The sequence below is a fragment of the Anser brachyrhynchus genome, assembly GCF_964034855.1.
Source record: "Anser brachyrhynchus genome assembly, chromosome: 3".
NCBI classification, from domain to species: domain Eukaryota; kingdom Metazoa; phylum Chordata; class Aves; order Anseriformes; family Anatidae; genus Anser; species Anser brachyrhynchus.
This window is the reverse complement of record NC_137696.1, coordinates 92089492-92104231: the sequence shown is the minus strand read 5'-3', so window position 1 is coordinate 92104231 and position 14740 is coordinate 92089492. Positions and strand designations below refer to the sequence as shown.

The 14740-nt window shown below is 40.4% G+C and overlaps 1 protein-coding gene across 1 annotated transcript in view; it reads left to right on the top strand.

Moving 5' to 3' along the window:
• The window catches only part of LOC308192415 (uncharacterized protein), a 133318-nt gene that overhangs the window by 109927 nt on the left and 8651 nt on the right, over nucleotides 1–14740 (top strand). The window contains exons 2-3 of the mRNA XM_080585992.1: nucleotides 1511–1602; nucleotides 2279–13191. Coding sequence (XP_080442118.1) covers nucleotides 1511–1602; nucleotides 2279–2461 — 275 coding nt within the window. The 3' untranslated portion in view covers nucleotides 2462–13191. The remainder of the gene's footprint in view (nucleotides 1–1510; nucleotides 1603–2278; nucleotides 13192–14740) is intronic.

Here is a 14740-nt window from a genome sequence, read left to right as displayed (position 1 = left end):
TCTGTTATGATTTGAAACCTGATGCTTCTTGGTTGTAAGGAATATGAAATTCATACTCATACTTAGAAGAACATTATCTAACACTTTACACATAGTCTGCCCCTTAATTTTCATCACAGTAAATTTTAAATTAGAATATCATACGGCCTTAACAGCTTTATGGAATATAGATATTTCTTGTCATTGTGGCCTGAATTCTGAAATAGTAGACCTCATTTTGCTTTTGTCAAGAGATTTTTAAAAGGAAAACTCTTTATCCCTTAGAAAAAAAACTTCAATTATTATTACCATTAAACAGATATCAGCAATCAAGAGACAAGCTGAAACGGATAACAAGTCTCAATTTAATAGCTTTCATATGGTTATCCAAACCTAACATGGAATCAAGATCTTTTAAACTGCATCTATTTATAATGTTCCTTGCAATTTGAATTATGTCATATATTAGGCAACTCTTGTCTAATCAGCTCCCTCTGTATTCATGTGATAATATTGCCCAGCAAGTATTGATCTCTTAGCAGATACTATAGATCACTTTCAACCAAAAGCACACGTAACAAAGGTCCTTTAAAAATCAAATTTTCCCCTTGAATTAAGGCACAGTCTGAAAAATTCCACTGAGTAAAAGAGCCAGTTGCAGGGAATATATGTCTTACTTGTTAATGGAGAACAATATTAGCATATTATAGTACCCTTAGAATAACTCAATATATTTAAAAACATTAAAGTATTATGAGCTATTAAAGCCCTGATGCTGGTTTCATGTATGTATCTTTTGGATGCCAGATGGTATTGTTGAAGTGCTGTGAAATGATCCAGTTCTGGTGTGAAGACGGAGAATTTTGAAAGTCTTATTTTATTCTGATTCCTCTTGTCCAGGATGCGTGTTGTTACCCCATATCACATTAATAAGAGGGATGCAATGCATACCGTAGTGTTATGGAATGTGAATACATTTCTCTTAGAGAAAACAAGGAAGATTACTTGAGAATATGACTGTTAGCTACTTCTGGATGTGGCCCCAGAAGTCTTCTGGTATGTCTGATTTCAAAATTCAAACTTTCAGCTATGTCAAGATGTGTCAAATGGAAGTGCTTTTATTTGGCTCCTTTGATGTGCTGTATATTGAATTGTCTGATAATCACAGTATCACAGATTTCTAGGTTGGAAGAGACCTCAAGATCATCGAGTCCAACCTCCGACCTAACACTAAGTACTCCACTAAACCATATCGCTAAGCTCTACATCTAAACGTCTTTTAAAGACCTCCAGGGATGGTGACTCCACCACCTCCCTGGGCAGCCTGTTCCAATGCTTAATAACCCTTTCGGTAAAGAAGTACTTCCTAACATCCAACCTAAAACTCCCCTGTCGCAACTTTTGCCCATTCCCCCTCGTCCTGTCACCAGGCACGTAGGAGAACAGACCAACCCCCACCTCTCTACAGCCTCCTTTAAGGTAACTGTAGAGAGCGAGAACTCTCTAACAAACTCATATCTTGTCTTTTTAGAGAGATGGAAGAAAATAATGGGCCTCAAGGGGAGCACCTTTCAGAATAAGCGTGTTTTCTTGGTGTACTCTTTGAAAAGAAAACAAGGAAAAGTAAGTAGAAGCAGATGACATTTTATTTCATAAAGCCATCTCTCAGAATTATTTCATCTAAAGCCTCAATAATTCAGGTAACCTGTCTGCAACAGAATTTATGTTTGCTATTAGGCCTATTCGCTTCTGTATCTATTGCTGTGAAATGTTTGAGAGAAATGAAGTCATGATTTTCAACCAAAATCAGTGATATTTAATAATCATAAGTCACAACAAATATTTTCCTTTGTTTCTTATCGAAATCTTGCTCTTGACAGAGATCTTTGACAGTCAAGTGGTTAGCTTCTAGAGGAAAAAAAAAAAAAGCATAAACAGAGATGGATGGTAGTATCGATCTTTGTGGTGATGGAAATTAGGATACTGAAATGCCAGATATACTGAAATGCCAGAATTTTGATTGACTTAAAAAAATAAATTCTGAAGCTTTAAAACTTTCTAATTCAATAACTTATAAAGGTCAACAGTTTAGCTGCTTTTTTTTTTTTTAAAAAAAAAAGTCAATACATTTTATACCTCTGCAAGATTCAGCCTTTAAAAATATGTATCTTGCTTAAAAACTAGGCAGCTATAGCGTATTTATTAACTTGTTTGTATGTTGACATGCACAAAGCAGATTAGGAGCTGATCTCTGTGTATGTGTGTATGATTTTTGTGTGTATCTCCTCTACTTTCTCAGCATTCCGAACTTCACTCTGAAGCTGCAGCACAAGGATGCCCTTGCTGCAAGAAGCAGAGCTGGAGGAACTGGGTTTGCGGCTCCTGCTGTCCCAACAGGATGAAGGGAGACTTATTGTTGCAGCAGGAAAGGAGGTCACATGACACCACCTATAAGTCTTTTTCAGAGGTAGCAGCCAGCTAGTTTTGCAAAACTTAAGAGCAGATGAAACAAGCAGATGTGCCGCAGGTGTTTGGCTACCCTGGCACTGCCTTCTTTGCCTAGGGCAAAGTGGTCCCTGTTACCAAACCCTGCTATTCCAGGTAGCTTGCTGCATGGTTCTGCTAGTTCATGCAGGAACTGATTCTGTACTTCATGAAGAGCAAAGACAAATCTTCCACTTTCTTTATGATTTCTACTGCTGTGTTGTTTACATTGCGGGAGTTGGTAAGACTATGAAGAAATAAGCAAAGAAACTTCAGCTCAGGAAACATCCAGAGAAACATGAGGTGATGGTAATTTTTTATCCAAAAATATCATGGGTGAATACTGATGCACTAGGGTACACAGGTTTTTGAGATAAAACCTACTTTGTCCACTAATGTTAGAAAAAAATAATCTAAAGGAAAAAAAAAGTCAGTATCTTAATAGTCCTTTAGTAATCTGAATTTACTATAACAACACCACACAGTCAGAAACAACAAAAAATGATGGTAGAAAGCTCTTAATAATGTCTCTAAACTCCCGGAGGTAGGGGGGTGAGGTGGGACAATGACAAAAAAAAAACAACCACCTTGTTAACAATGAGCTCTATTCAGTGTGATAGTTCCAGTAACACATTTACTGAATCACGTCTGCTAATTCTCAAAAACACCTTCATATGAGACAAGAATAAAAGACATGACATAAAGTACACAGTTTACACCAAAGCTTTTATAGAGGAGTAGCTGCTTCTATACCCTCTTGAAAATGGCTCAGCTAATCAAAGCTTGGTAAGATGTTCTAATGTTGTTTGTTGAGACCAGTTAAGGTTTACATAATGATCATAACATTATTTCTGAAATTTCCACTCTCTTTATGGCACTACAACAATAGCTAATTGTCTGCCTCCACAGAGTCACGGAAATATCAAAATCTCTTGAGTCCATTGCTACTCTATCTTCCTTTGACGAAACTATGTAACAGGACACTGCTATGCATGCTTTTGGGGATCCCATCACCCCAAAGTGATTAATCATTATTGTGTCTGCTTTCAGTCAAGAGCCTATTTATTTTTGTCATGGTTAGATCTTTGTACCAGACATATTTCTTATATACCAACTGTTAGAGAACATGAAGTACAGTTTAAGATACATTTCACCACATCCGAGTCAAAAAGAGAGGAGGAATGTGGAGACCTTTCCCTACTCATAGATGCAAAGGGTTATTAATTAGCTAGTCAAGGACTTTGGTCTAGCAAAAGACATTTGCATCTCCAAAGAGCTGAAATAAAAACACTTATTTTAATTAAGAATGATCAAATAGTCTCTTATATAAAAAGCAAAAGAATAAGTTTCAGGAAGAAAGATTAGGTCTGTCAGGGCTTCCTAGAATATTTCAAAGGAGAAATGTCTTATAAGAGGTAAGATATTGTTCCAAGGGAAGAAAAATAAGTATAAGGACTAGCTCACTCCTCAGGGTATGCCACAAGCCTGCTCTGATGGATATGCTCTGGCCATGTTCCAGCTCTGTACTGGGAGACATACATACCACCCTGGTCCCCTTTAAACCTGTGGAGATGTACCCTAGAACTCAGCCAGACTCACCAAAAAGACAACAGCACTGCAGACATGAGCATTTACATGGCTAGGACTATGCAGAGCCAACAAGCTTCTGCCTCTCCTAAGAAAAGGCATCATCTATTGGATAACAAAATGTTGCTGTGATGAGAAAAAGACCCTTTTCAGAGTGTCAGTCATCAGACTCATTCCTCCTGTCCCCCCAAATTAGAAGGATCAGCATTCCCAAACCCCCACATCAGTCTTGCTACTGCTGCTCAGGCTCCACCTGACTTCCATGATGTAAGAAAGAAGGTCCTGATCACTCAGCTTTGGGATGTCAAAATTAATATCTACCTACTTGAACAATGACACTTGAGCTGATGGTTGAAAATGTATCAAGCATCCCTAGTTTTTCATTGGAAAGCCTGTTTTTGCAGATCTCAGGCCATTTGTGCAACTCTTGTCTGAATGTTCTTCAGTTCCTTTCAGGGCTTTTGAAGGGCAGGCAGTCTTCCAGTGGCAGCATCACTAATTCTGCAGACAGGGATATTACTGCCCCTTTGTTCCCCCTCTGCTTGTATAACCACATGACTGCCTTAAACTCTTTTTCTTTGGGTTTGACTCAGCAGTCTTGCTGAACTTGATAATTTACTGATACCTCACATTCTTAGGTGTTATCTCACACTGGGATATGGATATATCCTACCTAAAAAGCACTTTTTTTTTTTCTTTCCTTTTTGTAGTTCTTCTGGTGAAGGTAATGCTGCTAATCCCTTCCACCAGAGAGATAAAGAAGCACCTCGCAATCTTGCAGATGGCAGAACAAAGGACTGTAAAGGCTGAGAAGCTTCGAAGTGGGACTAGTTAGCTTCATAACAGCTATACTTGTTATGGAGGTAGCTACAGAATCCACTAGAACAGCAGTTCAGCCACTGTACTGCTGCTTGCTGATAACAATATGGTCAGAATTACACTCCACTTAAACAAAAAATACAACCATTTACAGTGGAAGCAAAAATAGGAACCATAACAGGAATCTTCTTTTTTTGTAGTTATATAAAGAGCTAAGAGAGAAGATACCAGGAGGTAGAGCTTGAGAGTACATAGCTCGGTTCTTCAGGGTAAGATAAACACAGCATGTACACTGCCAATATTGTTCTCTGTGGAGATCTTTGTATCAGCCCTAGTGCTTCCTCTGAGGGGTGAGAGGCTCTTCAGAATATCTCAGGAATCAAAAGCAGAGAAAAGGTAACAAAGCAGGAGGGAGGAAGGAGACAGTTAAAAGCAATTAGGTACTTCCTCACTATTCAGGAACTCAATAAAAGTTTCTTGGAGAACAGCAAAACTCCCACTAGGAACTGCTCTTTTCTACCTGGGAATGGATTTCTGAAATCTTGAATAGCTCTGTAAAGGTGTCTTTTCAAGGTCAGAGGAATAAGAGAGATGTATAAGCAGAGCCCTGATGTTCTGTCTTATCTTTACTTACTGTACTTTCTGCTTAGTGTCTTCCCAAAACACTGCATGACAACCCCAGAAAAGCAGCTCTGAAGAATGCAGAAAGGATTTTCCTTTGGAGCTCTATTGAGACATGCTGAATTCAGCATCAGCAGATAGCTACTCCCCAGGGTAATTAACCATGAATCCTAAATTTAATCAACATCAAATATTTTGAGATTCTGATTAGCTCTCCTTCAAAACAATTTAAATTAAAAAATGAGCCTAAGCATATACCCCTGGGGCCTGGACAGGTGTCCTCCTACAGATCTGCTTTAAGAATAACCTTCCTTGTCAATTTAAGCTGACCCAGATGGCTTTCCACTGAAATAGGCAATCGCATCAACCATTGTGGCATTTTAACTTTGGGGGAGTTAACTTTAGCTGAGAGCAGTAATTTCCTACAGTGCTTCAAACAGATCCCCAAGAGAAATGTCTCACTGAGTGCTCTGACACAAATCATAGCCTCTTCACAATCAGCTACTGTTTAAATGAAAAATTACAGTTTAAAAACAAACAAAAGCAAAGCCACTGAAAAGTTCTGTGCTAAGATCCAAAAACACAGAGACTGAGTGCCAGAAGCACACGTAGGAACAGACAAACCAGTAATTCAAAATCTATACTTTGAAAATCTTTGGTCTGAAAGGTATGTTCCTCAAAACCAGCATTTTAATCGCTCTAAATCTTTTATAGGCCTATTGTTTTTGTTAATGATTTTTTAAATATCAACTAAAGCTATAAAATGGGTTTGTTCCTGTGGCACAGACACACAAAAGCTCCTGTTCATTTAAATCAGCAACAGGACTGGGCCATTTATATCTCTATAGATGTGTTTCTATAGAGATGTGTAGGAAACTGGTTATTAATAAGGGAATAAACTGATGTAGGGTGCCAGCTGGTCTTTGTAGTTCAGTTTGGGTCAAAGGAGTTAAGGTAGCATAAGGAATCATAAAATCATAGAATGGCTTGGATTGGAAGGGACCTTAAAGACCATCTAGTTCTAACCCCCCTGCCATGGGCAGGGACACCTCCCACCAGACCAGGTTGCCCAAAGCCCCATCCAGCCTGGCCTTGAACACCCCCAGGGATGGGGTACACACAAATTCTCTGGGCAACCTGTGCCAGTGCCTCACCACCCTTAAAATGAAGAGTTTCTTCCTAATGTCTAATCTAAATCTATTCTCTTTTAGTTTAAGACCATTCCCCCTCATCCTATCATTATCTACCAGAGAAAAGAGTCCCTCTCTATCCTTTTTATAACACCTCTTTAAGTATTGAAAGGTCACAATGAGGTGTCCCCAAAACCTTCTCTTCTCTAGGCTGAACATGCCCAGCTCTCTCAGCCTTTCTTTGTATGAGAGGTGCTCCAGCCCTCTGACCATCTTTGTGGCCCTCCTCTGGACCTGCTCTAACAGGTTCATGTCCTTCTTGTGCTGGGGGCGCCAGACCTGGGTGCAGTACTCCAGGTGGGACCTCATAAGGGCAGAGCAGAGGGGGACAACCTCCTCCCTCGACCTGTTGATGCAGCCCAGGATGCAGTTGGCAGTCTGGGCTGTAAGCACACACTGCTGGCTCATGTCGAGCTTTTCGTCCACCAGAACCCCCAAGTCCTTCTCTGCAGGGCTGCTCTCAATGAGTTTTTCTCCCAGTCTGTCCTCATCTCTGGGATTGCCCCCGGCCCAGGTGCAGCACCGTGCACTTGGACTTGTTGAACCTCATTAGGTTCACATGGGCCCACTTCTCCAGCCTGTCCAGATCCCTTTGAATGGCATCCCTTCCTTCTGTTGTATCAACTGCACCACTCAACTTGGTGTTGTCTGCAAACTTGCTGAGGGTGCACTCAGTCCCATTTTATATGTCATTGATGAGGATATTGAGAAGCACCAGTCTCAAGACAGGTCCCTGAGGTACACTGCTCATGACTGGCCTCCACCTGGACGTAGAACCATTGACCGCTACTCTCTGGATGTGGTCATCAAGCTAATTCCTTATCCACTGGATGGTCCACCCTTCAAATCTCTACCTCTCCAATTTAGAAATCGGAATGTCATGTGGAACTGTGTCAAAAGCCTTACAGAAGTCCAGGTAGATGACATTGGTTGATCTCTCTTTGTCAACTGATCCAGTCACTCCATCACAGAAGGCCACCAGATTGGTCAGGCATGATTGCCCTTGGTGAAGCCATGCTGGTTGTCTCAGATCACTTCCTTGTCTTGCATGTGCCTTAACATTGCCTCCAGAAGGATCTGTTCCATGACCTTCTCAGGTACAGAGGTGAGGCTCAACAGTCTGTAGTTCCCCAGGTCTTCCCTTCTACCCTTTTAAAAAATGGGAGAGATGTTTTATTTTTTCCAGTCACCAGGGACTTCGCCTGACTGCCATGATTTTTCAGATATGATGGAGAGTGGCTTGCTTACTACATCAGCCAATTCCCTCAGGACCCTGGGATGCATGTCATCAGGACCCATAGACTTAGTTTTTAAGTTGCATCAGGAGGTCTTGAACTTGCTCTTTACTTACAGTGGGAGGGACTCGGCTCCACCAAGGAGCATCGTTGCTCTTCCTCATGCACTAGCAGCACATTTGGATGTCAGATGGGATGCCAGATTGTGTTTAGAAACTCTAGTGAAGAGGATATGTAGGGAATCCTGCTCTCACCTCTGTGAACTGTCACCCACAACAGTTGTCCAGGTTACAGTTCTCCCCAGGGACTTTACTGGAATTGCACCATGTGGTTCTCTTTCCACTTTCCTTCGGTCCCCTGATACTGTGGTCCAGGTGACCATGCTGTAGCCATCCCCAGTAAGGTACAGCTGGCAGGCATTGCATGTTATTCACAAAGGTAAAGCACAAAGGTACATTTGCCTCCTCTGTAGGCAGGAGCTACAAGAGCAACACCACCCTTTTGTTTAGGCTAGCGATTCTGAGCCTCCAAGCTGTAAATCCTTGAAGCTGCAGTGATTACTTCTAAGGGTTTCACAACAAGTAATTAAGAAAGGCAAGCTTGTTGCCAATAGGTTTAAGCTCAGTGTACACAAAACAGGTAAGGAAGAAAAAAAAATAAATAAAAGAATCAGTGAGGTAGGATTCCTCTTATGGTCAAAAAGCATTTAATTCTTTCATTATAACAATAGAAAAAGAAGAAAAGGGTATTGCAACTTTCCTGATGTTATTGAACTTTCTGAACAAGCAATCAATAGGATTTCAGGCAGCTTCCCTGCCAATCTTAGCTCTCTGTGGAAGGAGGAGGAATTACTCTTCCTTTGACCCTCCATTGAAGGCCATGAGCAGGAGGATTGGCTCTAATTTTTCCATGCCCATAGAATTCCTTGTCCCAGCAAAAGCTGCTGCCCTTCTACACAGTGATGTTCTCCAATGCCTCTGGCTCTCTGCAGAGCAGACGTAGGTGCACTGAGACAGGGAGTGAGAGGAAGCATGGCCAGCTTGCAGCCCTGCTCCTCATGGACCTGAGAGGCCTTGCTGATACAGCTGACCTATCTCTGACAAGGCAGTAGAGTGGCAAAGATAGGAAAGAGTTATTTCTGTGCAGAACAGGGAACAGGACCGTCACTGCAGATACCCAAATCCATGGTAATATTGCCTTACAACTTGAGTATCTTTTGAAGTTCCATGCTTTTGATGATGTGATACTGGTATGATACATCCATCACACATCACCAAGGTCACATCTAGAAGATGTCACTGATGAAATGATATAACAGAACTTGAAGGCTGAAATATTAATTTTTAATAAACAATGATACACATATATATATATATATTTTTTCCCCCTCAGGGGCTGTGGGTGGTGATGGTGGTGTTACTGTGCAGCTGACAGCAGGTACGAGTATAGAATTTGTTGAAGTATGAAACATCATCAGTAGCTATACCATTAGGTGTATGAGAGCACTATCTATGATCTCAAACAAGACACAAATGTATAAGAAACTTTTGTCTTAAAAGTATACATGCAAAAGAGACAAGACAGATTAAAAAAAATAAAAAAATAAATTAAAAAAAAGTGCTGTTGCCTCCATGCTTTAGTCTCTTTCTTCTTAGGAAAAACTCACTTTTTACTCCAATATTTTCATCACTAATTGTCCATCTTCCAGTGCTTTCTACAATATCTATCTGAGATTCTTCTTCCCTACAACTTAACTTGTAGCTTTTTTGCTCTTCTCAAAATTTTCTCAAGACAGCCTCAAGTCATTTTCTTGGTCAAAGGGCAAAATTGATATTTAACACATCCTATTATTGTTTTCTCATCATCAGCAGAAGTATTCTCACTTGGTATCTGTAACTTGATCTTCTCTCAGTTAAATTCCTCCCTTTGCAGTTGCTCCTGTAGTAGAGGTTTGAAGACGCTTATTCATTTTCTCCATGACCCAGCATTCAGCAGGGTCTTCACAGTCTTATTCTCTCTATGCTTTTTGCCTATGAATAAGTCATACTGATAAATAGAAATTCATCTACCCTCCTGAGGTCAGCGACCAACAGATTTATTACCCATCCACAGGTTTCTCATTTACTCCTAACTAAACAGTCTGTTGAGATGACATTCCCTCTTAGTGCTTTGACTTAAGACTTTAAGCTTAAATACAACATGTCCAAAGAAGAATCCTGTCTTTCTCTTCATTACCACTAGCTTTACAACTGTCGAAAATGCCACAAAGACTTACAATCAGGAATGGTCTTAGATTTGACCTCCTTCTCCTTGTCTACCTTGCAATTCTCTCTGCATAGCACTTCTTCACAGCTGAGACTTATAGCCACATCACTCATTATCTCATTACTTACTTCCCACAATATTCTTTTCTCTGGTTTTGACAAATACCATCTTGCATTGCTTCTAGCCTGTCAGCTGCAAAGTTAGTTTTCTTAGCTCATTGTTTTGACTATGTCATTCTTCTCCTTGCATCCTATAACAACAAACATAAGCTACTCAGAGTGCTTTCAAGATTTTGTGACTGATCTATCCTCTCTCATTTACTGTATTTTCATAGTTAAAGGCCACATTCAAGTAAACAACCTTACCTCAGATTCCTCCCCACACTCCACCTAAATATATCAATTTCAAATATCAAGTCATATCTGCAGCCAGACTGCTAGCAATTGAACATTAACTATTTTGTTCATTCTTTTCTGCAGGCTGAGCTGTGGACCAGTCTTTTCTGCCTCAACCAGGAGCCATGTGTTATCAGATAGCCCAAGCCAAAGGCTGTGATGGGGATTATTAATGAATGGCACAAATGCTTCAGTAAGCCAGTCATAGTATGAATTTGCTGATCCAATCTAAGCAATAACAACAAGAAAACAAAACAAAAACCTATATTCCCAATAATTCCAGGTCAGAAATCCTAGTAGCCTGCTTTCTACCATGAAAATATGTGAGAGTTTCTCCATTGATCTCAACAGGACTAAGATGGATTTATATATTTAAAACTTGGTTTTGAATTAAAATCTGCACCTTAGAACACTGTACAAGAAGGGGTGGCCTTTCTGCTAGAATCAGGACTTCCTGACAGTGACAAATCTCTTGATTATGCCTTTATTTCCTCTTTTGGTTTTGGAATATCTGTAGTCTGACTGCAATATGTTGTTGTTCAAGTATTATTTTCAGACAACATACTGAATGTCTCTTTAAGAAGAAAAACTGTCATTTATTCTTTTTCTATCCCACAAGATAAAATAATATTTTCTTTTATATTTCTTTCAACCTTCATATTCCACTCAGATTGTTACTCTTACTGCTGTTCTATCAATGAGAAGGGAAAGTTCTTTCAGCTTTTATGTGGCTCTAGATTCATGACTTTGGCTCTTCCCAAGCATCCACACTGTACAGCCAGCTGACAACAGGTATGTGGCCATGCAGGGTGTGGAGTCAGGAGGATCTGTATATGATTACGGTATAGCTTGCTGTTGCCACCATTGGCTGCAAAACTGGCACACCAGGTCAACAACGCTTCAACAGACAGACCTTTTACCTTATATTATTGCGGCCCTTAAAATCTCCACTTGAGATTTCTTCCCAAGTTTTGGTTCCCTCAGTCTCTATGAGAACATGTAGAATAGGAATGGACAAGTGAAAAGATTTTACAGACATAATAAATAAATCTTTGGAGAGAAGGAAGATATAGACATCAAGGGTGACATTTCAAATGTTACAGTATTCCTCAAAGACTGGGTGCACAGTTAACACCAAATGCACCATTTCTGCAGAATTGCAGGTTACTATCAAGTCTGGTCTCAGTTAAAAGTCAATAATGACTCTACAAGTCATACTCCCAACTTTTTGATCACAGGTCACAGAATTTGACTAGTCATCACCGGTCACAAGCAAACATTTCTTCCTCTCCTTGCTCTCATGATAATTTGCTGTACAGTATCTATGGGGATTTATCCTACTGCTTTTTCAGATAACAGAAATGTAATATACTGGATAACTTGGCACTTTTTCAAGGTGTTCAATGTTACGTTTTTAAGATTTGTAACAAATTGGGGTAAGGAATATCTTGCCAAATTTCAGATGACTGCCCAGATTTATTACTAGATAAGATTACAGATTAAAAGAAACTTATTTTAAAAACAGAAGTTTTCAGTCATGGGATAAAGTTATGAAAGATAAAATGACAATGGCATAATTAAGATTGCATTTAACAGTGCATGTTCTCCCTGAATGAATTCAAACAACAGCTATGTTCTACCTCATTCTCCTAGATTTAGTTGGAATTTTATCTTCTACTGTTGAGTTAAAATGGGTTCATTTTGTTGTGATGGTTTCTTCATCTGTCACAGGCCTTCCTTCCCCACACTCACCCCCCACCCCTCCACCCCCCTTTGGACATGGAAAGGCACAATACAAAAGCAAAGGACCTCTTTCTGAGTCATCTCAATGCAGAACATCTCATCTTTGTAAGGAAGCTTTCTTTCTCTTTTCATGTGAGTGATGTCACACAATATTGAGGAACAAGATATTTTCTCCCCCCTCTCCTCCCTATGTTTCCATGAGGCAGATTGCTACTGTTTTTCTTAATTAGCACATTCAGCCTGCTTTTTTAACAACCATCGTAAAGCATACACAAACCAATTAAAACTAGGTAACAATTTACATAATGCAGATCCAACTGCTTTTGGTTGTGTGGATTTTCTTCTATCTACATTGTTTTGTACAGTATATTGTTTAAGGTATACCTGTGAAAAGAAAGGATCAATGAATGAAGAGGCTTCCTTCTGAAGACTCCACTATTGAATGGGAGAATTCTTAGTGGACTCATGATTTGCTAATGGTTTACTCAAGCACAGAAATGCAAGTGAACTACCTTTATTTGCTAAACAACCCAAAGGACTACAACAGCTCAAAGCCCAAAAGAGAACAACATTTCCTGAGCTGGAGGAAACAGATAACAGTTTTGGTCGGGAAGTAAAAAGGGAGTGAGAAGTCTTTCCTGTCTGAGTGACGGATGAAGCAATTGCTTGGAATAATGGCCTGACTCAGAAGAGTTAGATCTGACTGCAAGGTCCAAATCCATGCCTGGAGTGCAAGAAAATGTGAGACCCCACACATCTGGAGTCTGACAAAATGCAAGTGGATCCAAGCCCACAGCAAGAATGGTTGTGAGTCTCTTGGCCAATCTCTAAGGACAGGGTAAGGAAGAAATGTAAAGTTAATCTAAATAACAGGTAAGTGTAGAGCTATTTCCTTGCACTTCTGCACTCACAAATATTTGGAAGACTTTTTCCACTGTTCTGTCTAATGTTGACATATGTATAAAAATACTTCTGATTGCTTAACTTAACTGGACTTAAAGGGTTTAAAGGTAGCTCTTTAACAGCAACACATTTTAACCCTCTGGCTCAGATGTTCCTCATAATCAGGATTCTGGGGTACTCTAGGGATGATTTGAGAGTTGATAACAGAGAAATAGGACTGGAAAACTTGGTTAAGAAAGCACTGTGGCACACAGCAAGGTAGAGGAGAGTATGCATGGAACCTGGGAGTCCTGAGAGAGCACATAGCACTCACACCTGGAAGTGTAGTGCTCTGCAGTTGTAAGCTAGAGGACTAGTTAGTGGACTAGTTAGTAGACTGCTCTGCCCAATAATGAACCAGGCCTGAATTTTATATCATTTTGTTCTGTAAAGGTATGGACTGTTGAACAAGTTTTTGTTCTAATATCACCTACATTCTGCTGTTTCTCTGTCAAAAATTTAGGTAAATCACCGGCTATCAGCATCATTTTGCATTGAAACGTGTTAAGATGCAACTCATGGCAGATAATTCACTTTGAGGTATACTGAAGAGGAATGGTGACAGGAAAAGAGCACTGTGATTACTGAACGTTTAGGTCTGGCCTGCAACAGGCCAGACAACAACAGCATCTGAAAGCAAAAAGGATTGATAATCCTGTTTGTCACCCCATATCATGTTTTCTGCAACGGTGGATGGGGTGGGAGGCTGCAACTGTCATTATTTTTGTTTCTGAAGCATTAAGGGCCAAATCATGTGAGTACTCTGATGAATTCCTACTCCCTTGGAAATCAGCTCTTTATAGGGCTGACATAAACATGTTCTGAAAAGTATATGATGATAATAAAACTTATTTCCACAAAGGAAGAAGATTGGTCTTCCTTATTAGGGGGGCACTGAGGCACAGAATTACTCAGGGTCACTTAGCAGATCAAACCCTGCTATGCCTTTCTTCTGCTCCCAGATCCAGTTGATAGTTGGGCCCCCAGATCAAGAAGGATGTGGACCTGTTAGAGCTGGTCCAGAGGAGGGCCACAAAGATGATCAGAGGGCTGGAGCACCTCTCCCATGATTCTGTGATAGTCCCTCTTGGGTAGCACTCTCCCCAGGGCATCTGAGGCATGGAGCAGCAGCACATGAGAAGGGTGCAGTGGTGGGTCACGTGGATGCGGTGCAGGACAGGAGCACTGGGAAATACAGCTTTGGTTGTCACTGGGGCTAGCAAAGCCTCAGGTCTCCTTGTGAAGGTGAAGAGTGGTAAAACATAAGGAGTAGAGCAAAAATACTTGTCCACAATCAGTAGGTCTTACAAGTTATACTGAGAGCTTCTCTTCCATTGAATTTTGGCATTTGGGCGGGGGTGGGGGTTGGGGGGTGGGAGGAAACATCTTCTTATATGTAGTGAGGGTGGGGAGCTGCTAAACTGCTCACAGAGGTTTGGCAATTAACAAGTATTTCTCCATCTATTGTTTGTTTTGATCA